Source organism: Osmerus eperlanus, chromosome 5 (assembly GCF_963692335.1).
Source record: "Osmerus eperlanus chromosome 5, fOsmEpe2.1, whole genome shotgun sequence".
Taxonomy (NCBI): domain Eukaryota; kingdom Metazoa; phylum Chordata; class Actinopteri; order Osmeriformes; family Osmeridae; genus Osmerus; species Osmerus eperlanus.
The window spans coordinates 17434821-17462724 of NC_085022.1; the positions used below are offsets into that span (position 1 = coordinate 17434821).

At 40.9% G+C, this 27904-nt stretch overlaps 1 protein-coding gene across 7 annotated transcripts; it reads left to right on the forward strand.

The window, feature by feature from the left end:
• The first annotated feature begins 88 nt into the window (after nucleotides 1–88).
• Nucleotides 89–27777, forward strand: LOC134021341 (protein inscuteable homolog). 7 transcript variants are annotated; one of them, XM_062462053.1, is made up of 13 exons: nucleotides 89–356; nucleotides 11460–11548; nucleotides 16446–16809; nucleotides 17426–17478; nucleotides 17668–17791; nucleotides 18747–18860; nucleotides 21300–21425; nucleotides 23614–23785; nucleotides 23989–24167; nucleotides 24409–24475; nucleotides 25668–25823; nucleotides 26142–26218; nucleotides 26890–27777. In XM_062462053.1, the coding sequence occupies exons 2-13, from the start codon at nucleotides 11478–11480 to the stop codon at nucleotides 27016–27018; spliced, it is 1632 nt and encodes a 543-aa protein (XP_062318037.1). In that variant the 5' UTR covers nucleotides 89–356; nucleotides 11460–11477; the 3' UTR covers nucleotides 27019–27777. The 7 variants fall into 7 exon arrangements, with proteins under 7 accessions (XP_062318037.1, XP_062318034.1, XP_062318038.1 ...); XM_062462050.1 differs by having other exon boundaries at nucleotides 90–356; nucleotides 16443–16809; XM_062462054.1 differs by lacking the exon at nucleotides 89–356 and adding an exon at nucleotides 666–701.
• The last annotated feature ends 127 nt before the right edge of the window (nucleotides 27778–27904 follow it).

A 27904-nucleotide genomic window follows, 5' to 3' on the forward strand; every position in this document is an offset into this window, starting at 1 on the left:
ATTACATTTCACCATAACTGGTCTCTCTGCAATTACATTCCCCACCACAGAACCTCTCCAAAATGCGACGACGCCACTCACATGGCAGACAGAAATAGAATAGTTGTCTGTTTGGATGGCCGCCCAGCTGAAACTATGCTCAGCCCCCTTGACTGGCAATGGAGCTGTGGACTTTTTCTTCCCCAAGAAAAACCTTAAGGTCATGGTAGAATTTGAGCAGTAACGCCAGTGAGCTCCAGTGTGCTGGTTGAGCTTAGAGGAGGAAGGAGGAGAGGAGCCTGCAGAAGGAGAGAGACTCTTGCGGCACGACCATGAAAACCCCTTGGAAGACTTTAAGGTTCTGACCTTGGGCGCGGGTAAGTCAGGGAACTGCTCACTGATGTTTGCTCACTCCTGGGCGTCACGAAGGGATTGTGTGAGGACTTGATACTCTTTCAAAGAAGCGCACACATTTTGATTGCAATTGGAGAGTAGTAGAAACCAAAGGAGGATTGAGAAGTGCAGGTGTCTGCTGAAGGGCGTGGCATCAGAAGCCATCTAAGCAGGCAAGAGCAGGTATCTTTGTTAGATTCCCACAGAGATTCAGCTGAAGAAATGTGGAAACTTTAATTCAAAGACAGAGACTGCGTTTCTCTACTTAATTCTTCAGAAATAGCATTAAACATTAGCGTTGCTAATCCACATGGAAATGCTACAGTCAGGTAAGGTGGTTTCAAAAGGGAACTTAATGACTTTAACATTTAAAAGGCATGGTGAAGGCAAAGCTGATGCTGAAGTGTTTTACAAAAAGAGACTAACTTAATTTCTGCTATTCTATTTGTTAAATTGCCAATGTGTAAACCACCCCATATTATGACGGAATCACAATCACTTGTTTCACGTTTGACAATTCTTTTGACACAACTTAAATATCAACTAGCATTTTGTAAATGTCAACTCTTTCTGTACCCAACTTCTGCATGCCCTTTAGTGTGCCACCCACATCATGGCCAGAGTAGGCCAGTGTAGCCCTCAGTGGATCAGGTTACCTTTTATGTCCCCACACAGAAGAGATGCTTTGTGTGTGTTTTCTCCGAGTGATGCTAAATTACCATCCACTGTGGATATGACTGGGAACTCTGGAGGGCGTGTGTGTAGGCGTTGCCAGCTTTGTTTGCAGTTAGAGATGACAATATATAGGCTATAGGATTGTGAGTTTGGTCATATGGTTAATGATAAGAAGGACTCTAATGCCCGTGTTGCATGTAGACAGAAGTGTGTATAGACATGTACTGTTTGAGTTTGTTTGAGTGAGCTTGTCATACACACTTGTTTGAGCATGAGAGTAAGTACTTGTGTGTGTGTTTGTATGCTTGATATGCGTGACCGAGTGTAAGTATAACCATCTGTGTACTGTCTCTGTGTGTGTCTGTTGGCTGCATATGTCTTCCTTGCCACATTGGCAGTCATCTCTCATCATTCATCTCATGCTCCACTCCTCTGGTAAGCAGCTGTGGAGGGGAGTAGCCTGACTAATGTGAACCACAACTGGTAGCTCTGGCCCTTCTACCACACCATTTAGTCAGCTTCCCTCCTTGGGTGGGGCGACAAGGGTGTTCTACTATACATATTCTATAGACCCAGCATCCTGCATCAAACACATTCCCCATTCCCTCTAACCATCAAGAGAGAAAAAGAAGGGACAATGAATGATTCGGGACAGTGAGTGATGGTAGTGTCAATATGTTTGGCTTCCAATTGATCTTTACCTTCAATCTCTGCTTTGCTGTGAGTTGGAGGACACAACGTATTTGAGAAACGTACTGTGGTGTTCCCAAAGCTCACTCGTTTTTTTCTCGGTGGGAGTTCTAGTTTAAACTGATTCCCTATTTCTTTCATAGACATTAAATATAGAAAAGTATCCCATTACCCCTCCAAGGCTGAATTCCCTTGATGGCTTCAAGGCCAGCTCTGTCCTCTCTCACAGTTATTTTCCTAGAAAGTACCACTGTCAAAAAAGTAAATAAGTACAAGCCCAGCTGAAGAATTTGGCAAGTGTCAAGAAAGAGACTGTGGTCTAAAAAAGATTCTTACTAGTCGCTTCTTTCACCTTGCCAGTTGATTAGAATTCGATCTAGACACATCCAAGACACAAGACACCAAACTATTTGAGTTAACTTTCAGAGCATGCGAATAATGAAAAGCTGAGATGAAAACCAGGCCGACGCATGACACTAAAGAAACATAGAAACATTCCAGGCTGTGTAGGACCAAAGGCGGCATTATTGGGTTTGCTCCCAGCTGTTGAATTCTGAACCCACAGGGAAGTCCTCAGCACGGAACCACCTGTGTTTCTTTTTACATATCAGCTATGAGTCACACACTTTCAGTGACATGCTTGTGCAAACAAGCTAACATATATTTCAAAGAGCAGCATTATTTAACAAGGGAACAACATCTGTGATTTCAGATTATGAATGATTGTTTTAGATTTTGGAAAATATTTTTCAGAGAGAGAAGATTTAAAGGTTTGTGCCTCAATCCATGTAGGACCTGTAGCATTAAAAAGGAAATTCATTTTTAACGTTACATTACATTTAGCAGACACTCTTATCCAGAGCGACTTACAGTGAGTACAGGGACATTCCCCCGAGGCAAGTAGGGTGAAGTGCCTTGCCCCGGGACACAACTTCAATTTTTCACGGCCGGGGATCGAACCAGCAATCTTCTGATTGGTAGCCCGATTCCCTAACCGCTCAGCCATAGACATTTCATTTTCCTAAAGACTATCTATGGAAAATCCCAGCCTCAATTATCTTTTACATTACTACTTGGGGTGATTTATCAAAATCTTAACATGGGCTATTCTGGCCCACCGAAAATGGCCAAGGTGTAACACCAAGTTTAACTTTCTCAAAGTGCAAACATGGGTGATGTACAACGCATGGACATCTTTGTATTTATTTTGGAGAGTTGGTCTGTTGACAGGTCTGATGAACCGCCAGAGCTTATGACTCAGCTGATGCTATCCCCAATACGGGGCTCAATTAAGAGAGTGCACGTATACTGTCATCTTTTGCGTAGGCGGACCCAATATGGCAGCCACTGAGGCAGAAGACTGGAAAACAAATCAATATGAGTGAAAGAGAGCCTGTACTTCCTGGGCTTCTTACCCTTCTCTCACTCTTTCTGCCCCTTTTCTTATTTTAATTGGAGGGTTAGAGAATGGGGTCTAGGGCCTCCTGTGTTTTTACCTCCTCCTCTCTGTAATTGGAACACTAACCGTCCATTCATGTGCTCCGAGGCTCTTTGCGTTGGTAGGACTGGGAAAAAAAAGAGAGTTAAGGTACCTCTCAGAGCGGACGAGTACCAACATCCTTTACTGGAGTGCTGTGGCAACGCACAAGGGTCATGTTTCTCCTTGACTCAGCCTGAGTGTTGATGCAGTGGAGGGTTCCTTGGGGGAATCTTGAGAAGATCATTGTTCAGTCAGTCTGGTCCCTCCTCTCATTATTGGAGCATTGGATAGCTCTGACACGAATGCTTTTTTTCCCATGACTTCCGTAACAGATGGCTTGCGCTTGCCGTTTGAATCAGATGGTCCTTCATTGGTGACGTTGAATTCAAGAGGTGTGTGAATACTATCTTCTCCACTCACTGCCAGGGAATGTTTCTGTGTATATCAAATGGGATTGTTCGACGTGTGCGCGGCAGATGTCTGTACACTCACACTCGCACTCAGACTCATATGTTTACTTTATAAATGACAGGAAAAAATAGGAAGAATTTGTTTGAAGGGCTATGTGTGTGCTCAGTGGTCACACGTGAACTTTCTTGCATACCTTGAAATCTTTCCAAAAAACATTTGCTTACACTATTGACCTCATATGTGTCACATTTACCCTGGGCTTTTGATTGTGTAGGGCAACAACACAGGAATGAAAACACCTCCGGAATTCCACTGAGACACTCAAGGGGAGCCTGTGTTTCTTGGCGTGTGTATGGAGCCAAGTCTGGAAATAAGACATGCCACTGCCTTTCACACACAACCACTCACCCACACCCAGACACACCCACCCACACACACACACAGACAAACACAAGAAACTTGACCAAATTTGCTCCCCTCCCTAATGTTAACCATCTGTATATTTCAGTTCAGCAGTGGGTTTGGTGTCGTCCTGCCCTCTCCCATTCCTCCCTTTTGTGTCTCGTGTGTGGCTTAACCCCGCACTGGGTCCACACCCACTAAAGAGCATAACACCCATATCCACTTAGGGTATATTTATGGTTTAGGCATGGGGGTATGAAGATTGTAATTTACATGGCAGGTGAACGTAGGTGGAGATAGATGGACAACAAGCTGTAAATTCTGCCTGTATGGATTCCACTTGACTCCAGTGTTTGGTATGCCTCTCTCTCTGACATGAGAGGCTATATCTGGGGCACTGCTATTTCCAAGGCACTCCATCTAACTTAAAGGAGGTGTCATGGAAACTTCAGTGAGGTCATTCTGAGAGGGATTGATGGGAAAAGAAAAGCAACAGAAATGGCAGAGAACACTTGGCGGGATATCACATTTGCTCGAAGTGGATGGTACAATCACACAAATCACAAAACACTGCATCCTGAAGTAGAAATGTGTTACGGTCTGTTATGGTCTTTACCCTGGTCATGAATCTAAAGCAAGTCTTGAGTTCCTACCTCAAATAATTTGTGTATTTTAATCTGAAGGACTAATAGCTGTGTAATATGACTAGTCAGACCGATGATGGATGACAGCTTTTAGTGTTCTCCTAAGCAGCCATGTGTGGTGCTCTGCTGACAGAGGCCCCTGCTAGCAACTTGTCGGTACTGATCATAGTGATAAAGCCTGCTATTAACTGACCCAACGATAACCTGTCTCAAGTTTGGTCAACCTAGCTCTGTATTAGCCATGTGGCATGTGTTAGCTCTCCCTAGGCTCCATTCATTATTAAGCAGCTCCTGATGTTTTGCTAGCTACGCTAGCGTTGCTCTGGTGTCAGGTAATGCAGCCATGGCCTCCATTGGACATTAAAGTCTCAGGATCCAATTGCAGCAGTAGCTGTTCACAGCTTCAGTATTGATGCTTCTCAAAATGACTCTGGTCTTCTGTTAGCAGAGTGCCTTGGCTCATCCGAGAGGCCTGTCTTGTTATTTATGTGTTTAGTTTGCTCCTGTTGATGGACGGTGGACCTTAAAATGCATTTGGATATTTTTATTGGAGTAGGTGACCATCTTTTGGAAGGTATGTTATTTCTATCATCCTCTATTTATAAAGTCATGGAAAAGAAGAGCTATGGTTTTTCTTTATTACTGACTGTAAAGCACTAAAATGACAGTGGCTCTGCTTTCGCAGACTTGTGGTCAAGTGAATGGGATATTTATCATCCAGAGTTTCATATAGAGGGGAAAAAGAGACTTGGCAGCATTTGGTATTGAAGCAGTAAGTTTAGGTGTAAAAAGTCTTACAATGCTGAAACTGTTGCTTTGAATGCCTGTATCATTGTTGGATATATGAGGGGCTATCTGTTGGACATTGTGCCTTTACTTTTTCTATGTATGTGTGCAGGTTCAGCCAGCTTTGCATCTGAACCTCTGTGTGTGTGTGTGGCTGTGTATGTGTGTGTGTGTGTGAGAGAGAGAGAGAGAGAGAGAGAGAGAGAGAGAGAGAGAGAGAGAGAGAGAGAGAGAGAGAGAGAGAGAGAGAGAGAGAGAGAGAGAGAGAGAGAGAGAGAGAGAGAGAGAGAGAGAGAGAGAGAGAGAGAGAGAGAGAGAGAGAGAGAGAGAGAAGGGGGGGGGGGACTTCACCCATCCTGATCAAATTGATTCTGCTGCATCATAAAAACAGGTTGTAATGGTTCACATGTTCTGCATATGATGTGATGAGTAATGTACTGGACTGCACTGGAGGGCACCTCTCATACTACAAGGCCATAAAGTGGGAGACATGCCCTCCAGTCTCTGCCAGACTCCCAAGTTGTTTGTCTGTGTCCATTTAGTATCTTGAATGGCTCAACATTTAATTGGAGGAGACAGGATGTAATCTTTATTTGTTGTTTATTAGGAACTGGCTTACACAACTATCTATCACGGAGGTCAATACTCAAGCGACTATTTCCATTTCTCACAGAAAGTTTATTACCTAGGACCGGTGATAGCTCTGCCTATTGGTTAGATGAGCCAGCAACTTTTGTCACCCTACAGTCCACAAAAGAACTTCACTGAATGGTCTACCTAATCTCTTCTGACTTCCTTTCCTGATCCCTTGATCAACATCTCACCTGAGATGTTTACATTGGCGGCGAGGATGGGAGGATTTATATATGAAGCAAGCTGAGGCTGCCAAAGTTCAGTTGCAGGAAAATTCTATAGGAATCCGTTTGATGGCCAGACTTAGTCAAACAAACTGCATTTGTTTTGGACAGGGATGATAAAGTAGGTGAGAGAGAGTGGGCGGCATAAAAAAGGATATTCGTCACAAATGTTGTTACATGACTTGTTTCATAAACAATATATTTAATTAAATTGATCATTATTATTATCGTTACCATTACATTTTATAAGTAATGTGGAACATACTGCTGAACAGCTACAAGGATAGAGTTAAAGACAATGAGAGACAAGAAATGAAAAAATGTGAAAACCATGAGACCAAGTAAATTATTCAAGGGAGGTTAAAGGATGGAGATATGAAAAGGAAAAGAGTAAAATAGAGTAAAAGTGTGAAATATCGTACTTTCAGTTGACCGCAAGATATTAGTGAAATACAGAACATACTTATGGTGTCATCCATTTATCTTTTCAGAAGTGTCAGGTGACATGTTCTGACACCAGTTCTCTCCCTCTCTCCTCTAGTTCTCTCACTTGCTTTATAATGGACCACTTATGTAGGGTAGAGATGGGCTCATGTCATGCCTTACCCAAAGACCTAGCTTTCTGTCATTCCATCACATCAATGGAGTCCTCTTTTCCAACTTCATTGTTTTCCTAAAGACAAGACCGTGACCTTTTGTATTCATGCTACGTTCCATGTCTCTGTAGTTCTCTGCCCTTTGTATCACCTTCCTGACTCTTCTAAACATCTTGCCTTCCTTTCTGACAGATTTTTGCTCTCTTACTTCCTTAATATTCACAAAAAAGTAGTACAAAAAAGTTCATTTTTCTCACTCACTTTTGTGTGTGTGTTGACGTCATACTTCTCTGACACTCCACTTTCTTACAGCTTTTTACACAACTGCTCTCTGTCTTAAAGTATCTCCCATGTTTTTCCTTTTCAGCATCCTGGACTGCAACAGTTTTTTCTCTTCACCGCTTCTTAGTGTCCACTCTGAGCCGGCATGTTGAGTGTGTTCCTCCCCCTGGCCTGGGGGGGTCACTGACTGGGGTCGTCAGTGTGATGAAGTTCTTAGTTTGGAAGCGATAATTAACCATGGCACTCTTGGCATAGTGACTCACTTCACACGCGCTCCTCCCCCTCAACGGTACTCGTCTCAGCTCTTTCACTCGCCAGTTGCTCACCATCCTAGCCACCCACTTGTTTCTGCCCTCCTTCGCTGCGGGTGTCTTGCTCTCACAGCTGTGACACCCTTGAACCCTATCTGTCAGCACCCATGCCTCAGACAAACATCAGCTCCTCAAATACTTCAACTGTCATTAGTAGCTGGATTGTGAGAGTAAAACTGCAAGAAAGACTATGGGTCTAAAACTTTAATAATTGTTATATTTATAATACTTGCAATATTATCAAGACTATCAACTTATAAGGAAAAGGTAGAACACTTGAAGAACTGCAACCAAAATCCAACAAACAGACATTGATTGTGTGTATTTTTGTATGCTTTTTGTATGCTCCAGGAAGCCATGATTATGTAAACTGTGGGAGCTGTCACTGCTATCCGCAGCGGGTCCCCATATCTGTTTGACTGCAATGTCTTAAATGATTGAGCTGCACTCTGAGGGCTGTATTATTTTGACAGTCCCATCCTAATGCCTGCATGTGGGCGGTGAGAGAGTTAATAGAACATGGCACTGTTGCTATTTTCACACACTATCCGGTTTAGATACGATGTTGGTCTTCATGCAGCATGCAATGAATTCTGTGTTTGAGTAATTCTTCTCCTGCTCCACCTTTTGATGCTGGAAGCCAAACTCTATGACTGTCTTCAGATTTAAAATTTAAGTCTCTCACTATTCATTTCACATGCTTCAGTTTTTGCTTGACTATGGTGCAAACAAAAAATGTCAGCGCTTTAAAAACATTTGACCAGTCTGTGAAAAGTGAATGGATATTTCCAGGTCAGCATCAGAATACATTTACAATAATAACACTGTTATCTGAAGAATGCGTTGCATTCTCTCACTTGAGAAAATCAACAGGGTTATTTTGGTTTCAAAGAAAACCTGTAAAGCTCAGTAGAGATCTTATAAACAAAGTTTCCATAAAAATTCCATTAACAGGCTTTCTTGGCTAAGAGACTTGCTAATTGATTTTTCTTTTTTGTGTCTACCCTAGACTGTTTATTGTATACTGTTCTATTAGATCGTACAAAACAATCAAAACCCTTCCATGGAAAGGTATTAGTAAACAGCTAGGCTACCACATTTGACTGTGTGCTGCGTCACTTGTTGTAGTGACTCTGTGGGCACTATACTGTACTTCTCTCTGAGCACAGGGCCTACATTGAGTCAGCCCACGGAGCGTGGGACTGGAATGCCGGGGCAGAGCTCAGCTGAGCTGGGTTCCGGCATGTTCCCACAGTCAGCTGCGACCCATACAGTAACGCTACAGTGGTCATCATACCAAGGCTTCAAATCCAAGATGATAGTTCTCTGGTAAATGTTGTAACTATTGTCTCCACCTGTGAATATCCTCTCTTGGTTCAATGAAAGAACTTGGAGCAAGCCTCCACGCCTGATGGTCGTTCATAGGAAGCATTTCTGTCTATTTAAAGGCCAAAGGGCAGATAAAGTAGGATCTCCTGGGAGCTTACTCTGATACTGGATAGAGGACTTCCAGTGCTGTAATTCAACTAGCTCCACTCTGATGTTTTATGTTGTAGACAAGCTATGGCTTTGTAAAAAGGTGAGTGATGTCTGCCTATTTCTAATTCCTTCTCTATCCTGTTAATCTGTTTTACGTCAAAAGCTGATTAATAGCGTTTGGCAAACGAATGAGGAGAACCAGCATGAGGGGATGTATTTTGCTTTCTGTGTTTGGTGTGTGGATCCTAATTCCTGAGTATCCATGCAGTGGGTTTAAGCAGAGACAGCTATGGGCTTAATTTCCACCACAGAACATTTAAAGGTTTGCAGTTTTTTGTTTTTTTTACTGTGGCTCTGCAATTACCGTGACCACAGGCGCTGAGGTCAGCAGACAGTGAAACTATTGTCTAGAGCCTGCACCATGTCACACAAAAAGGGAACTGGGAGTGTGTCTTCTTAGTCATATTTTAGATGAGCAAAACATCTAAATGACATTCATTTGTTACTCAATTACTTTTCAAATAATTACCTTTTGCAAACAAATGACAGGCCTTCTCGACGTAAGGAGTTGTCTTGCTGTATTGGTTTCTTGAGCTTTGTAATGAGTTTATGGAGTGGTACACTGTCCCATGCTGTCGAAATTACAGTTTTGTGTAGCTGTATAAGTATGAGCTAGGTAAACTTCATGTGCAGTGTGGAGACAAACAGAACTTGAGACTATTCTGGACATTAAACACACAACCACCCACACACAAATGCACTGGTGAAGCATGAATACAAGTGCCGCAATACATTTCAAGGGCACATTGAATTATTTCCTTCTGCAGTCCTTACACACATAACCCACCAGGCGGTTGTTATTTTAGCCCACATGTGACATGGCTGGAACACAAGTGTCCTTTGTCTCCTTACCCAAACCAACCACATTCTCTCTAGCACAGGCAGGAAGCCATCAAGCCACTCAGGTTTCTCTCCTAGACATGAAAGTAACTGACAAACCCAACAAGGAGAACTTAGACAGGTCCAGTTGAAACAATTTCTGAAACGCTTAAGAAAAACAGAAAATAGTGGAGCCACATTTGTACTACTCTGTGCTCTGTGTCAAGAACCCAAGCAACTATTTTGATCCAAGCAGAACTTTTCCAAGTGAGGTGACCCATGTCTTCTATCAGTGCCGTCGAAAGATTGTCAACGTGAATGGTCAAGAGCCACGGGAATCATAGGACATAGAGGCAAGATGGGGCATGATGAAGCCCCTAGGACAGTAAATCTTTCCCACTTACAATCAGTAGCTGTTCATTTATACACCTTTATGATGAAAACAGTAACTATAAGAAACCAAAAACAAATAAGTAATGAACAAACACTCTAAAAGTGATTCACTTTCAGTGCGTTGGCTTTGGCAATGAATCTAAATTCTCGCCACATACTTTACCTCCTCATCATTTCAGCAGATTATGACCACTTGTGGTAGAACAAGAGATCCCTCTCAGAATGATAGCACTTGACCTGCCTGTCATTCATGCAACAGCAGTGGCATGCGTGATTGCTAGATTCTGCACATTAGACTTCTCACCTCAATGTGTATAATAATACAGTGTGTTTAAATAGGTACTGTAGCTATCCAGAGCAGCAGTCTTTAATTGTTTTCACCCTAACCCTTTTCACTAAGATGATCTAAGTATCTACCTATATATACTGTATCCATATACAGTATATATAACATACTGCATACCAATACTATTACTGTAAACTATATCGATACAACATTGGACTGAAATGTTATCAATAAAAACCAATGCCTGAGCATTTAATTCAAGCCCCGCCCCTACATCTCAGAAACCTCATTGACACTGAGCAGCACTGGCTGTTTGGTAGAGGCTCGGCTATTGTACTGTGTGTAACTAGGTACCAATCATAGTCAATGGTAAACATGAAATTTGTTATCATTTCACAGTATGATGTCATTAACTAAATGGATTAGGCTACGCTAGGGCCACCCGTGCCTTTGCATATTTAGAAATGGTCTAATCTAAATGGGATGCATCAATGAAAATGTGAAATAAAGTTGCAAGCACTTAGAGCGCCAGGCACTTTCTTGAGGCTCAAAGTGGAGAGTCACTGGCTGGCAGCCAGCCAGTGAATTAGAAGATAAGAAATATTCTTGTACTGGCACACTGGGTCTGCGGCTATTTAAAACATTGGGTTATTGATCATTGAATTACTTGGAGGGAAAAAAACCAAGACAAGAATAGAGGGCTTGGATGCAGATCAATAAGTAGATATTGCAGTGGATATGCTGCTACATATCCACTGCAATATCTATCCGCTGCTTGGAAAGCAACATGGTTGTATCATATAGTATTTGACCATGTTTGATTTACGACTCTAATACAGACACTTTAAAATGCCACTGGAACACAACTTTGAATTTGTTGTTTGGCATTAATTATGTCAAATTTGGTTCATTCTAGGTGCTGAGAAAAAGTAGTATGGACACAGACAGAATGGCTACTCCACAAAGTTCCAGACACAGTAGCTCTCTTTCATCATCTCCTATGAGGTAAGTAACCACAGCACTTATACACAGACATAATCTAGGTTGTCTATGTCACATACAGGCACACACACGTGCACACAATGGTTGTTGTTTTTCTGACACTACTCATAAGATATTACCTTGCCTCTTTTATCTCTAAATAGGGTCCCAAAAACGCATGGTATTTTATGGCAGTCCCTTGTTTTGTTAATGTACTATAATGTGTCTAACAGATGTTAATATCATGGTCCTGACAGGGTGAGGAATTCAGGTGTTGGTGTTGTGATGTCATTATGCAGTCTCTCTCTCTCTCTCTCTCTCTCTCTCTCTCTCTCTCTCTCTCTCTCACTGTATTCATCACAGTATTCAGCCTTTGGTGGTAATGTGCTTCTGACTGCAATTACTGTAGTTTGAGAGGTATCTGGTCTGTCCTCAAGGACATGTATCATCAATAAAACCACACAGATATGCAAACAGAAACGTGGTTACATTATCACTGGAACACATTGGAACACAGAACATGTGGAACACAGAAATGTCACCGAAAAAGTCTTCATATGTAGGATTAGTCATGTGATTCGTTTATGTGAAGTTCAACATAAGCTAATTTGATGTATCCAGTGTTATGAACGGAAGAAGAATATGTTAGCATTCTATTGACTCGTTCTACATATTTCTTCATATTTCACATCTTAATTCGGCATGAGTCTCCTTGTTTTTACCTCAGTTGTTTCAAACTAGCTGAAACTCTGAAATGTAATTTGATACGCCCATTCACTGTGTGAACACTTTGCTCCTATTGTAGTCTCCGGAAAACATTTCAATTGATTCCAATGTGATTCTGTGATTTTCAGTATGGTGACGAATATTTAATGGTGATGCTAAAGCAAACGAGACACCCAGGCACATGCAGTATTTGCAATCTTTGATGACAATTGCTAATCACCAGATTAAGTCTTGCTATTTCTTGGACCAAATTGTCATGCACATGGAAATATATGGTAAAATATTCACTAAAGCATAACATTTACATGATTCCAAATCAGTCTCTTAAAATTAACTTTTAATTTTCCACAACTCAGTCAGTGAGAAGTTATTTTATGGCACACCAGGTGGACGTTTCAGAACTGGTAACCATGGTCTCTCTTGTGTTGAACCAATCACCTGGAACCTTCAGCGATCTGTGCTGTTTCCTGCTTAATCTTGCAAAGCTTGAGTGATGACAGGTGTTAAAACCAGCACCATTGGGCTTTACAAGTCTGTTTACCACACAGTGCTAACTAGCACAGTACTGCCTAAGTACCCAAAATAGACAGAGTTTCGTCATTGTAGCTTGAACTGATGTATTAGCATCATTGATAGTGAAGGCTGAATTGTGGAGTGTGTGTCTTGTCAATGCAGTGGAGTGACACACAAAAGGAGTGCAAGAAGGAGGATGTCATGGACTTGAGCTATACTTACAATGGTTAGATTTAGTTCCAAACACAGTGACTCACTTTCAGTGGCAAACTATTTCTAACACACTAGTTAGTTACTATTTCTTCTATGTGCAGTACAAAAAAAGCATTTTTCTTTATTATTACCCCACTTTCTTATCCTTGGTCTTCTTTGTTTCAGGTTGTTTTTTGCAGTCACAAGAGAAATGGGGATATCTTGCTGTCAACCAGCAAACTTGACACGTTCCCATAATCAGAGAGCTTTGTGACATTAACTATTAGAGCAGCTAACATTGGCAATTTGAAGGCCACAATTCTTCAGAGAAACTGACACTTCAAATAGAGTGGTGAGGGACTTTTGGTTTTCTTTTTAGCTTAACATACCTAGGAGGAAAAAATATATATGATAGAGATTTGTGTGAGAGGTCTGCAGCTTCCAAAATTTTCCAAAAGGCAGTAGGAGACAACCATATACAACATCGAAGTTATTTTTAGTGCTTCAGTTACTAGTCTAGGAAAAGGTTTGATTTTCTAAATTTTATTTCGAAAAACGATTTTCTCGTTTACTCATTGCGCTTCTCTCTCCTTTTGATCAGGAGAGAAGCAGACGGTATTTCGAGTAGACAAACAGCATCTTTATCATCCTGCTGATGGAAGTCATGCAGGCTTTCATGGTCAACTTACTGACACATGTTGGAAGTGTCTACTTTGTCTGTGTTTGACAAAACCCTAATGTGTTCCATGACAGTATTTTCAAGAGTAATGGTGGGACTTTACAAATGGAAACAGGGAGAAACTATAGAGCTTAGCTTGATTAATTTGGAGCCTATTATTCCCCAGTGGGTCATGGCGCATATGTTACACTTTTTGATTCATCAGGGTAGGCCTTTTCATGAACACACAATAAATATCCAAATTGATATGATAGGTAAGATCTCCCTTCTTTACATCTGTGATATTTGATTGAATGTTTTTTCTCCAGCATGTGTGTTTACTGGCCACACTGTGTAAACATATTTCTCTCCACCCTCCCCAACCATTGGTTACGAAGTGGGACTTCTCTTCTCTGCAGTCCTAGTCTGTGATAACAGAGCTGACACTGTTGCCCTAGCCCTCCCTGGCCTCGTATGTAAATATTTGCAATCTCTTGAAACTGTAGTGGGCTATTTCCTCCTCTTTGAAAACACACCTATAATTCCAAAGATATGACACAGTGAGAAGAGTTGCCATGTGTATGTAGATGTGTGTGGCTAGGATTTATTTTGTATATGTGGTAAATTGTTGTTTAAATTGGAAGACGGATATTTCATTTGAGCTTGTTTTTAAAATATATTAATCAATTAATTATATTGTAAAAATTCACATCTGTATACTTTAGCAGTAATACAAGACACCTGTCTACGTAAGTCAATACAGTAAACACAAATATTCTATCAATAAACTCCAATCTAACAGGATTACAGCTAACAATGAACACACATAGGGGTTCACTTGCAAGCCATCCAAAATCCAAACATGGGATTTTTCTTTTTTTCCGTTCAATTGTGGGTTTTTAAAATGGTCCTCGGTACAAATGTTTATGGGTTCACCAGGTAAAACGATGCAGGGTTACCTCTTTCAGGCTTGATGGGCAATTAGGACCCCCATCACTGCCCATTCACTACAGCCATGACACACAAAGTAATTAACAAATATGTGACCACCATGTGCCGTTGGTGCTATGGGTGCTGACCCCCTGATTGTGTGTGGTCAGTGGGTTGGGAAGGGTTTTATGGAAGCAGAGCCAGTGTTAGCTAAGCAGCCATCAAGCTTTATCAAGCTAATTGGCTGCAAACACTCTGGTAACCAAGGCTGCGCTGTTACTGTTACTGTTGGTCATTGAAAACATTTACCGGTGCATGCTTGGGTATTCTAGTATTGTTGTCCACTCTTTAAATGTGCTGATTCTTTTTCACCAAATGAAATACAGCATCTTACAGCTGTAAGATCAGAATCCGGTTTATTGTCAAGTTTACACATACGAGGAAGATAGTTATACTGTTCTGCAGTTATAGCATTTCATTGAGACTCCTGATCTCATTTAAAATCTCACCATTGTAAACTGAAGAGACTTGTGGGAGATCAATAGTTGAACCGATGAACCCATTGTCATAAATGAGGTGAGCTGAGCAAAAATCACTTTGCCTACGCCGTGAGGAGAATGACACATTGAGAGGTCTAGAGAGGATTTTAGGTTGGCATCACTTTTTATAAACTTGTGAGTGCATGTGTGTGTCTGTGTGTGTGCATGTGTGTGTTCCACATGAAGAATGTGAATATGAAAAATGGGATGCAATGAATTTTCCTTAAAGTTCTAGGCCCTATAATTTGTGGTGCTTTATTAAATATAGCATTTCATTGTGGCTTATTTCAATGGACCTTCAGTTAATAGTATTTGGGAAAAACAAACAAAAGCCTCCATGGAAACACAGGGAACTGATTTACTTTTGTAAACAGACAAATACCATCCTACTTTATCTGGCGGAAAGAATATGGCATTGTGCCTTCTCAATGGCACAGTGATATTTAAGAAGCTCTGTTGAAACCTTGACAACGGATGCATGCACAGCAACAACACAAAAGGCAAGGTTCTTTACCTCTTTGCATCTATAAAAATCGTGAATAAACACAAAATGTCTGTGGATTCCCCCAGCTCCAGATAGATTTCCATCAGTACAAAGAACAGGGTTTTTGTAAACGCAATGTTAAAACAAACAACAACTCATTTCTTTGTTCCTACAATCATACATCACCATATCGATCTTCCCCACAAATAATGTAATCTTGAATATGAATGGAACTCCCCCATGTTTTACATTAAGAAGAGGAGGTTTCTCTATGTTATCAATCGACTGCTCACCCTATTTAATGTTGATTTCACTCATTCAAGTGAAATACCCTGGAAAATACCCCTTTAAGCACAAAAGCATTCGCTTAAATTCTTGGTAAGATCAAAGACCATGGGAAGTGTTTGTTCAAGTGGACCCATAGGTAAATCCTTATCTCTAGTGAGCTGAAATGATAGTTGACAGATGACAGGCAAGACCAGCAGTTACTGCTCTGTAATAGACCCCACTCCCGCACTATTGATGTTGGGTTTGCTTGGTGTTTCCTAGATAAGCTTGGCTGTTACCAATGGTTGGTTCAGATTACTGCAGAGTTTAGGAAAGATGCAAAGTTTTTTTGTGTGTGAAATATGTGTTTAATGTGTGAACATGTGATTGACAGAGGCGTAAAATGTATTATTGATGACCTGGATTATTTAATAGAGAAAGTAATCAAGAGCGGTGAGACCAAGTTTGGTGACAACATCACAAATTCCACACCAAATATTGATGTTTGAGGGTATATTTTTTACAGAACTGTGGAGAAAACAGTAAAAGTAGTAAAAGTAATACAAAAATCTTTTTTTCTTTGTATGCCTGTGTGCTTTTTCATACCAGCAGAAGGATGCGTGGGGGGGCATCACTGCAAGTGGACTCGGTGCAGCGCTGGATGGAGGACCTGCGTCACATGACCGAGGTAGAGTGCATGTGTGTGCTGCAGGCCAAGCCCATTGGTGTGGAAGAGGATCCCCAAGGCGAGCTTATCGTGGCGTCCGGGCTGGGCGACCACGTGGCGCGGGACAATTTGCAGACACTGCTGCGGCGAGCCCTGGTGGTCAGCACAGAACTGGGCAAGATGTTCCAGCGGCTGGAGAAGAGCCGCTGGCAGAGGGTACACAGCACAGCCGTGCGCACAAACTGTCACGTGCGCTCGCTGGTGCACGAGTACAGCACTGCACGCAACACGCCACCAGAGCTGCAGAAGGTGAGGGTGAGGAGGCAGGGGGTGGAATGGCTCGTGGGTCATCATGGGTCAGTTGGTAGAAAGTGAATTGGTGCATGTATAATTTGATTAAGGTGTGAAAATAAATACATTTAATAATTTGAAGGCTGTACTGTGTTTCAGCCATTCATTACTAAAATCTATGGCTAATGGCTAGTTAGTGGCTAAATCTACTGTGAACCACCGGAAATGTTCATAAGTATAGCTTTATTCTGTATTTTGTACAGTGAAGTACCAGTCACATCCAATCCAAATGGAGTCTACAATGTGTAAAGTGACGTAATCAGGCTTTGAGTACATTTCTGGCCTGAACTACCAACAAATTAGTCTTTGTCACAGTTTTAATCTGAGGGCCCGTTGCAGAAGCCATGCGGAAGCAAGCTTGTGTAATGAATGCATTTTCTACCACAGAAGACACACTCACTTCATCATTTTAAAACGATGCCTCACTAGTTACGTTTCTACTTTAGCTCACTACCCAAATGCCTTTTGTTTGGTTTTTCATATGCACATTGCAGAGAAACTAGACAACAGGAACTTCACTTTACATTACTATCAATCAACTTTCTTTCTCACTGTTTCTCTCTCCACCCCACAGTATGAGAAATCTCTATTGGAGAAGTGCATAGAGCTGACTACCATAACAGAGAGGTAAAAAATAAAGTGGAATCAAATATACTTTTAGATGATGACGCAATACCACAATATCCTTGAATATGAAGACTTCAATGTGTGCTTATGCAGTAACTACAGTAAATAAAACTCAATCTTGATATATTGTTTATTGGAAAACAATTGACCTTCAATTTGAAGTTTTAATTGACCTCATGTCCTCCACAGATGTTTGCATACCGAAGACAAATTCTTCCTGAAGTCCATGAGGGAGGCCATTCACGAGATCCTTACCGATGTCAGTGATTCGTTCAGTCATATGATTGACCTGGCCCTAGCCAATGAGATCCAGGTTTGTAATCTAGAGACTAATCATTTGTTATCTAATAGCCTTGAGTATTTGCATATTTGTAAGTTCATTACCATGAGAGGCTGTAAAGTCCGCAAGTGGGTGTTTTGTAGACATTGAACATTTTAATTTGATACTTTTGATAGCAGAGGTAGCGTGCAGTAACAAGCAATTTTGCTAATGATACGATGAAACATGGATGGAAAAACCAAACACTTAGTCACCAGATCCCATCAGGGTGAGTAAGGGCTGAGGCCAGTGAACACTGGTTCAAATGCAAAATGTATCGTAAGCTGATTCGGATAGTTTGATTGTTTGTCATTTGTTTGCGTGTACCAATATGCCTCAATTGACTGTGGTACAGTACATATCAAACATAAACACATTTTACATGAAAACTGTACCATGCGGACATACAGAGACCTTCCTCCCCGTCCCGGACTTAAACACACACGCACACACCCTATTAACTCTCTGCTCAGAACCCTCCCAATGTATTGTAATGGGACCTGAAAACAAGCCATGCTCCAATAGAAAGGGTGAATACTATAGCAAACATTTGCACAGTCTGATAGGCTTCTAGAATAGACTATGCCATCACTCCTGGACTACTAAGAGGTTATAATGAAAACAAAGAGTTTCCTCTATTTACATCATTTCATGGTTCCAACCCTGCAATTGTAAATGTCCACAAGCATTTAGTCTTATAATGGACAGCATATTATTCCAGGAAGTGTTTCTCTCATTCATTCCCTTTCACCTCATATAGGACTGTGTTAGCAACATGGTGGAAACTAGCTGGAGAGCAATTCGAGCCAGAAAACAGAGTGACTGGATTGAAATGCCACCCAAATAGATGGAATTCAAGTCCTTCTGTTAAACGCGAAGCCCTGGTTTCTGCGTTAGTTAAAGAAAATGTCCACTATTGTTGAATATTGTTGCTTTCATCCCTCTCAAGATCCTAATCAGGCAGATTGAGTCGTCAGACAATATGTACACCATCGGCAGTGCCATCAGCAACCTGCTCTCTCTCACCCAGGATGGGCCACAGCTTTGCAGCATCATCGCCAAGGTGGGTCTGTGCCTCAGCTTCACCTCTCCAGCAGCACAGCCAACAGAAACTACCTTCACCCAGCTTTCAGCACAGGCTGTTAGCCACATCCTCTGACAGTCACACCCATCTTTGCGTTTTTCATTTGAATTTTGAAGTCTTAATCAAACCCCATAATACTTAATGATGACGACCTGACGATCTGCCTACTCAACTTCCCATCTATGTTTAGAACTAAAAAGCTATTGCACAAAAAGATTAGACAGTACAGACTGAGTAACATGTCCCCATGGCCATTAGCCCACTAGTCGCTTCCAGAATGCTATTGATAAGATTCTTCCTGGCAGGATACTGAGGTTACACACTGGCACACACACACACACCTCGACTGTTGCTGGATCAGATCAATACTGTCAGTTTTTATTAGCAGTGAGCAGTGATCACAGAGAGCATGCATTTCTGTGTTCTTGTCTTTCACCACATCAGTCTGCTCTACCTTCCCTTCTTTCTCACCATGCTCCAGCTCAAAGAGCCCTTAGAGGACTGTTTAAGAAATTGTGTCGGCCAAAGGGGCTAATGAAAACAGAACATAAAACCAAACCGGCTTGTAAATTCATTATTCACTCTATGGAGATTTTGACGTTTTAAAGCCTTTCTCTCTGGGGCAAAAGGGTTGGTTGTGTAATTGTTGGTGCATTTCCAAGTTCTTCCGTCATCTGCCATTTTCAGAGCGCTGACGTCTTCGTTCACCCTTTTCTCATTTCTACGATTAGCTGTCCAGCACGACAGAAACTCTCCAACCATTTCCCGGTTTCTGTTGACAGATGTGCCTATAGTCTGAGATGTGGAGCATGAATAACTAAGATAAAGTTGGTATGGTGGTCTGACTGTAGAAGCAGATTACATGTCTGTAGCTTAGTCTGGCATTTAGCCAACTAAGTGGACAATGTATCTGTGTGTGTGTGTAAGATACTTCAATACTTCGGCATGGGGAAAAAAGATAAGCCTACCTGAGTCTTCCTCTGCATTGTATTCCTCAGGAAAAGTCATAGACATGATTTAGTTTACCTTCTGGTGTGATTAATAGACAAACCTATTGGGACACCTACTTATTACACCTACAGGAGCTTTTATGACATCCCATTCTAAATCCATAGGCATTAACAGGGAGTTGGTTGTCTCTTTGCAGATTTAACAGCTTCCACCCTTCAGGGAAGCGTTTCTACAAAGTTTTGGAGTGTGTCTGTGGGAATCTTTGCCCATTAATCCATACAGAAATGTTTTGTTGAGTTGGGTGTGATGAAATGTGACTGGCCTGCACAGAGCCCTGACCTAAACACCATCAAACACCTTTGGGATGAACTAGAACGGAGATTGCGAGCCAGCCCCTCTCGTCCAACATCATTGTCTGACCTCACAAAGACTCTTCTGGGTTCACTAACTCCATTAACACAAAGTTGCTAATTTATTATTTGCCAAACATCTCATGTGTTTAGTGTTAGTTTGAATATTCATTTAAATATTATACTTCTTATATTTTGAGGGACGTTTCTCACACGATCAAGAAAGGTTGTCCCTAAAGTCGTAGTTACTGGACGATGGTGGCGCCTCTCTTGTTTTCCAGGCATGGTTGGCTACAGTGCGTGGGCAGGGCAGAGAGCAGGGGAGAGCGGTCAGGTGTGGGCCTTGGAGAATAGCCACTCCAATCCCTGGCAGCATGGCCCCTATCTATGAGTTAGACGCCACCTCAGAATAATGGGCCCTATTAGGATAATGGTGGTCGTTACTGGAGTTGGACTTCCAGGTAATTCAATCTACGGCAGATAGGATTTTCTCTGCAAGTGTTTTTGTCAAAGAAAATCTCCATAGACAGTGATTGGAGATAGGGTATGACTACAGTCATGCTTACGTTTGTTTACCTCAATCTGCATCTCAAGGGAGATGGACAATCATAATGGTGAGACCAAATCAGTCCTTGTTTCCATGTTTACTGACAAAACATGAGTAGGCTAATAGAAAGTGTTATTGGGTAGTTTTACTAAGTGCTATGAATTATTTGAGTCACTGCAAGGTCTGCTTGGCAAGTCCACCAAGCACAGTCGGCAATTTTGACTGGTCAGTTTGATGAGTTTGGCTGGCCCAATGGGGATTTTGAAAACGTTCAGAAAGTTTAAGCCAGCACTAAACAGTTTTTGAAAAATCGGTCTAGCATACTGAAAGTCGATTTAGCTTTTATTTAAAGTTTTTAGTCAACAGCTACCGGTAAATGGTTAAGATGGACACTCGTGAATATCCTAAATGTCATGCCAGTTTCAAATTGTTTGTATGTCAGAGGGTTTAGCACTGTTTGACTTTCAGTTGGACATATTGTTCATTTTGTACAACTAGCTCCCAAGTGTCTGATGATGAGACAGATGAGTTAGCATCATTAAACCCCGATTGTGTTTATTCTGTCCACAGGAGGGCGCTGTGGTGGCCTTGTTTAAGATCTGCAGGCAAGACTGCTTCAGTGACCTCTACGCACATGCATTAAGGACCGTGGCCTCTGTGTGCTGCGTGGAAGAGGGGATCAACCAGCTGGAGAAGGTATACACGCATCTACCACCCTTCCCAGTTTACACACACAATCAAACAAACACACACACAATCACATTTCACTTACTCGTGCACCTATAAAACCTTAATCCGTTATGAATTAAACAAACTGTTGATATAAAATCCAGACAGGATAGAGAGCGTTAGTGGCAGATGTTTGGGCTCACCGTGTGATGGTTGTGATTTACTAATATTGTACACACTATCCATAGCCTCTGCATGTTTTGACTAAGGCACTGGTTTATTTATTTACTGGTGAGACTGTGGTCATAATGGTACCAGTGGGAGACTTTGCCACACCTGCAATGTTCACTGTACAAAGGAACTCTTGTTTCTCTCTGGTTACAGTTTCCTAACAGTCTTATTACAGATTTATTTTGGTTTCTTGCAAAGACTAAACATGGGTTGTCAGAGATTCGCATACTCTAAACTCTAAAGCCATGCACAGATGACTTATGTGTGTACGTGTATGAGAGAGAGATAGATAGATAGAAAAGGAGAGAAATACTGTAGAGCTGGGTGATGGAGAGCGTGTAAGAGAGGGAGTTTGTGTGAATTTATGTGAGACAATGAGAGAAAGAATCAGTTTGTGTGCAGTTGATAGACCTTATAATTTTATCAAACCGTTTTGAATCCAATAAAGACTTAGAGCTGACATTTGTTTATTACATTTAGTATAAATATAACCTTATTCACTGGGTAATGATGGCACGACTGTCTGCATCAACTAAAAAGCAGCCAGGTGTAAAGACGCTAGATGCAGTAGACAAATTCACCCAAGATTAGAAGCTGGTGTCTCAAGAGGGGCCTGTCATGGAAGCCTGCTGCTACGAAGTGAGCACGAGCAGTCGCTCAACCTTGAGAGACACACCTGTCACTGTTGTTGGGTGATGGAATGAAGGGACTAATGGGTATTTTTTTCTTATCACTGGGAAAAGTTTCGTTATCTCCGATGGGGCACCAGAATACTATTACACAATGAAAGCATAAAGTTGATCATTAGCCAAGTAGTGTTGCACCTGTCAGACAAGTTTCACATCTGTTCTTCTGGAAACAAAAACCCAAAAGGCAGTATTTTGAATTCTCACATTATATTCTTAATTTAATTTTTTAACAACTCTAGTATCATACAATATACTCATCACTTCCTATTTTAACTTTGGAATACTATTCTTATTTGCATTCTTAAATGCCATAAGTTTCCACACACTGTCCAACAATCCCTCCAAAAACCATAAAACTAAACTTGTTGATGATGTCACTCTCAATGAGACGGAACTCTTATGCAAGTCAAATGAGTGACGAAGACAACAGGCAGCAGAGTTTTTGAGCCGACAATGAATGAGAACATTTTGGATACACAAAGGAGGAGTTCATCTCAGTACAGTAGGGACTGTGCGTGAAGAGCGATTTTTCTGCATCATTTGGTTGAGCTGACACATTACTGACGGATACAAAATAGGTTTAAATAGGGATTTGCCCTGTCATGAATAACCACAATGTGATGTTTGTCAAGATGACAGATTGACAGGTGTGTCTGTGGAATGACAATTGACATTTCATTTTGTATGTCTTACGTTGGTCAAACTAATGCACACAAAGCATACATATAACATTGCATTATTTTAAGTTTAGGAATTGGTAGTGTGTTCCTTTATCAACTTAGTGTGAAACCAAAATACAGTTGACAGAGCTTTTTATAGCTATATGCATTTATATAATTTTGTGGACACCTATTTTAATGTGTCACTGTAGCTTATAGTATACAGTCAAGATCTGAAACACTTCAGTAGAGGCTGAGAGTTTCATCTGGGCAACATTGCCACCATGTGGATGAAGATTTTCTCTTGTTTAAGAATTCCAGAATTGACAGAGAATGATGTAGTTGAGACACCGTCAGTTTTGTATTTAACTTTTTTTTCCTTTCACATTTGTTCTTACAAAGTTACAAAGTTATGCTCTCTCTTGTGGTTTTATTGTTTTCACTTTATGGACAGAGCCTCTAAAGTCTCTCCCAGGTTCACCTCGGACACTTGCCTCTTGGTCTATCCACCTAAGAAATAGCCACGGTGTTTGTGATATGAATGAAACTGCACTGTGGAGTGAATTAAATGCTAAGGGCTTGTTACAGTAAATCACAATGACTAAACTTTGATGGATATGTGTTTCCTATCTCCAGGTTGATGGGATTCTGTGCCTGGCGGATATCCTGACAGATGAGAACAGCACAGAGGCGGCGAGGGCAGAGGCAGCAGCGGTGGTAGCCCAGATAACCTCCCCTCATCACACCTCCACGCAACACCTGGCCAGCTTCCTGGAGAGCATGCAGGATATTGTCACTGCCCTCATCAGTGAGTGGAAAGCGTTTCATTCCCCCCCACAAAAAAAATCATCCTTCATAATTTACTGAATCAACGTTAAATGTGGAACCGGAACGTTGTGGAAATTAAGCTTCTTATGGCCAACTGGAATTGCTTTGTGAAATGATTTACCATTACAATTTTCCCCCAACAATGTATGTTGCATTACATGTCTTTGGTCTTGTCCCCTCCAGAGTTGTGTGAGAGTGCCTCATGTGGTGAAGTCTTTCTACTAGCATCAGCTGCTCTTGCCAACATTACGTTCTTCGACAGCATGGCCTGTGAGACTCTCCTCCAGCTCAATGCCATCCACATCCTCCTCCAGGCTTGCAAAGACCGCCAGAGAGTAGATACACCCTACTCCAAGGACCAGGTGAAGCAACACCTCAAACATAAATTTTAACGATCCCCCATTGATGATACTCATTATAAACTGCTACAACACCTCACAGTCAACACCTCACAGCTTGTTACGTTTATTTAAAACATTGCCAAACAAATCTCTTTTGTGATTCATGTTTAATTACAAGTTTAGATACACCTTGTCAACTGTTGACATTAAATCCTGCTTCATCACTCTAAATGGCACTGTCTGGTTGGCATGGTCCTTTTAGGTGGTGACCATCCTGGCAAACCTTTCGGTCATAGAGCAATCTGCATCTGAAGTCCTTCAAGAGAAAGGTACACAGACATCTGTATGCACTATTTGTAGGTCACTTACAATACAATTTTTAATCGAATGTACAAAACAGAGTAGTAAAATGTGTGACTATATACAGTAGCAAATTTCAAATCCCTTAATATGTAGTCTGCAACATCATGAAAAATAAATGTGATCCACAAGATGGCAACATCAGGCCACATACAATGAAGAAATGCTGAGAAAAGGAACTTTGCACTGCCAATCTATTTAATGTGCTTACTTCACTTACAAATTATACTTTTTTGGGCCAACCTTCTTTATATGTGTTTTGTCTCTAATATGTCATTTCTAACCTTAACCCATTTCGGTTCTTTGTTTGTACTTTTACATCAACACTATACTGATTATTAATGCAATAGACTCTAGAAATGGCTGTCCATGCGTTTGTAACTTCTCGCTTAGACTACTGTAACTCTTTATATTGCGGTATATCTAAAACTCAGATTATGCGTCTCCAGCTCGTTCAAAATGCTGCTGCCAGATTTCTCTCTAGTTGTCGCAAACATGAACACATTACTCCCATTCTCAAATCTCTACACTGGCTGCCGTTTTCTCAGAGAATAGATTTTAAGATTTTACTCTTTGTCTATAAGTCTTTCCATAACACCGCTCCTCTATACCTATCTGAACTTCTTCATCCCTACTCTCCTATTAGAAGTCTTCGTTCATCTGACCAGGATATGTTAGTGGTCCCTCGTGTACGGCTCAAGCGTAGAGGAGAGCGTGCCTTTGCTGTGGCCGGTCCTAGACTTTGGAACTCCCTGACATTGGAGACTAGGATGGTACCCTCCATCTCTAGTTGAGAGATGAGATCTAAAAGTCCAGGCTAAAGACCCACCTATTTTCTCTAGCCTTTTTATGATTGCTCTGGGGTTTATGTCTGTTTATATTTTATGGTTTATATTTATATCACTTTCTTTTTTAATAATTCCTATTTTAGCTCTTTGAACTCTATTTTATGGTGTATGTGTAATTGTCAAACGCTCTGTGAAGCACTTTGGCCAGCCGTGTAGCTGTTTGTAAATGTGCTATATAAATAAAGTTGAACTTGAACTTGAACTATTGCATATTGAATTAATAGTCTTTTTGTATTTTTCAATCACATTTTTTTTTTTTTTTTTGGTCATCTGATTCCTGTGAATATGTTGTGACTGTTGTTGTGACTTGCAGGGATTGATAAACTTCTTCTGCTCTTGAGTGAGAAGCCGTCCTCCACCAGTCCATCGGAGGGTGCTGCATGCGAGCGGGTGCAGCAGAAAGCTGCTGTCACTCTAGCACGTCTGAGCAGAGATCCAAGGGTGGCTCAAATGGCCATCCAGCTGCAAGGTAGAAGCTCCATTTGACTTCAAACATTTACACCTCAATCTTTCCAGGCATAGATACTCATTATTTATAGTATTTACACAGCAGTCTTTCAAACAAATTGGATGATTTCATACAAGATTATATATCAACAGCTGTTTCATCACAGAACACAGTTCTTTGCTAGAATGTATGTGTATATTCCTGGAGAACCTGATCTTTTTTAATCATTAATTAATCAATTCAGTGAGGCTCTTTCTGACGTTCAGACAGAATAATAAAATCACTCTAGATGTTTTACCAAACATACTGTATATCTAATTGAAACATTTTCTGCTCCAGCCGTTCCTTGTCTTATTGAGCTTTGCAGATCGCCATCAGAAAGGAACAACAGTGACTCAGTACTGGTCGCCTGTTTGGTAGGTATCAAACACTGTAGCTGTGTCTGTGTGTAGGGTTATGCATACCAATGTGTTTCCATAATGGATAAGATGTATTTGTGTATTTAAACCAGTATAATACACCTCATCTATGTAATGATCCACATAATAAACATAAACTCTACTCACACTTCAATGGAATATTCTCAAGGAATGCCCAGACCACAAGTGTACAGAATCTCATTACTTTTCAATCTAATTAGTAGTTAGATGTCCACCGGGCTGTATTGAAACACAAGACAGCCCTGAGTATCTCAACTAACCTTGTCATCATAGGTTGATAAGATCACACAGTGCAAATCCCTCTTTAAATATGTACATATCATACATAAGCCCTGTATTACTTACTCTGCCTGACCATAATTGATAAGATCAGATCATGTGCAGGCTCTTCAGATCTATATATAATTGTCAGAAATTTACTGTAATGATTCAACTGTGAGGCATAGCTCCTTTTCACTATAATGTATGTGTGTGTTATGTAATGTTCAATTCAATTTAACGTTATTATGCTGTTGTGCATATGTGAGTTTTTATTGGTGTAGACTGTATCTCTATCTACCAGTATTTTGTTATGCTTTACATCACATTGTGTCATTGTATTGTAAAATGCATTGACTGGTCATTCCTTTTTTAAACTTGAATCCTAGGCTGCCTTGAGGAGGCTGGCAGCAGGCTGTCCAGAAAGCATTGAGGCCATAGACCATCAGCAGCTTATCAAACCTCGTCTGGTGGATTCCTTCCTGTTGTGTTCCAACATGGAGGAGAGCTTTGTATGAGAGGGAGGTCCAGACAAGAGTTTATGAAATCTCAAAATAAAGAAATGCTTTATGCCCCTGAAGGACAAACAATGGGTCACAGGAGCCAATATTTTTGCCACTCTGAGAACTCAGCTAGAGACTCGAAAATATTTCTAGGGAAAATGGAAGATTACCATTTTGGGAGTTACAGTGAACACTTTGAGTTTGTAGATGAGAAATGACTGTGAAATTATGTCCCTATCCTATCCATGACAAAATATTAGATTCTATAGAACAAATCTCCTCTCCTCTAGAAAGGTTCCACCTACAACAATAAAGGGTGCTTTTGTTGACCCTGTGGTATAAGCTGCAGACCTTCAGAACCCAACGGGTTTATGCACAACAAACATGCATATGAAGCTACAATGATATTTTATTTGTATTTACTATTTTATTATTGTGTCGGTCAAAATCTGTCAATTTTCATTGTTCAGTGCCAGCTGCCAACTTCATGGGTTGCTAAAAACGCTGACACACGTTCAGAAAGGGGCAGTTCAGAATAAGGCATTTTAGAGGATGGTCAAAGTAAGAGCAGTCCTCCAATGAAAAGGTTATATGGGACGTTAATGATCTGGTTTGTGTATTGAATTGTAAAACTGTGCATTTCAAATTGTATATCTACTAAGAAAAGACATGTCTCAAAACCTGTTATTATCCTTTTATTTAAATATCCTGAATCTAAATAATGTTATGCTATTGTATGGCATGCAGATAATTTAAAAAAAGCATATCTTATGATTTGCACATATTTTAATCAATGTCATCATTTAGAGATCGATTCCATGTTAACTTGACTATTTCAAGAAACCACTGCAGAACACTTTTCAGAACAAGGCTTCTGATTGATTTTTCTTGATTTTCTCTA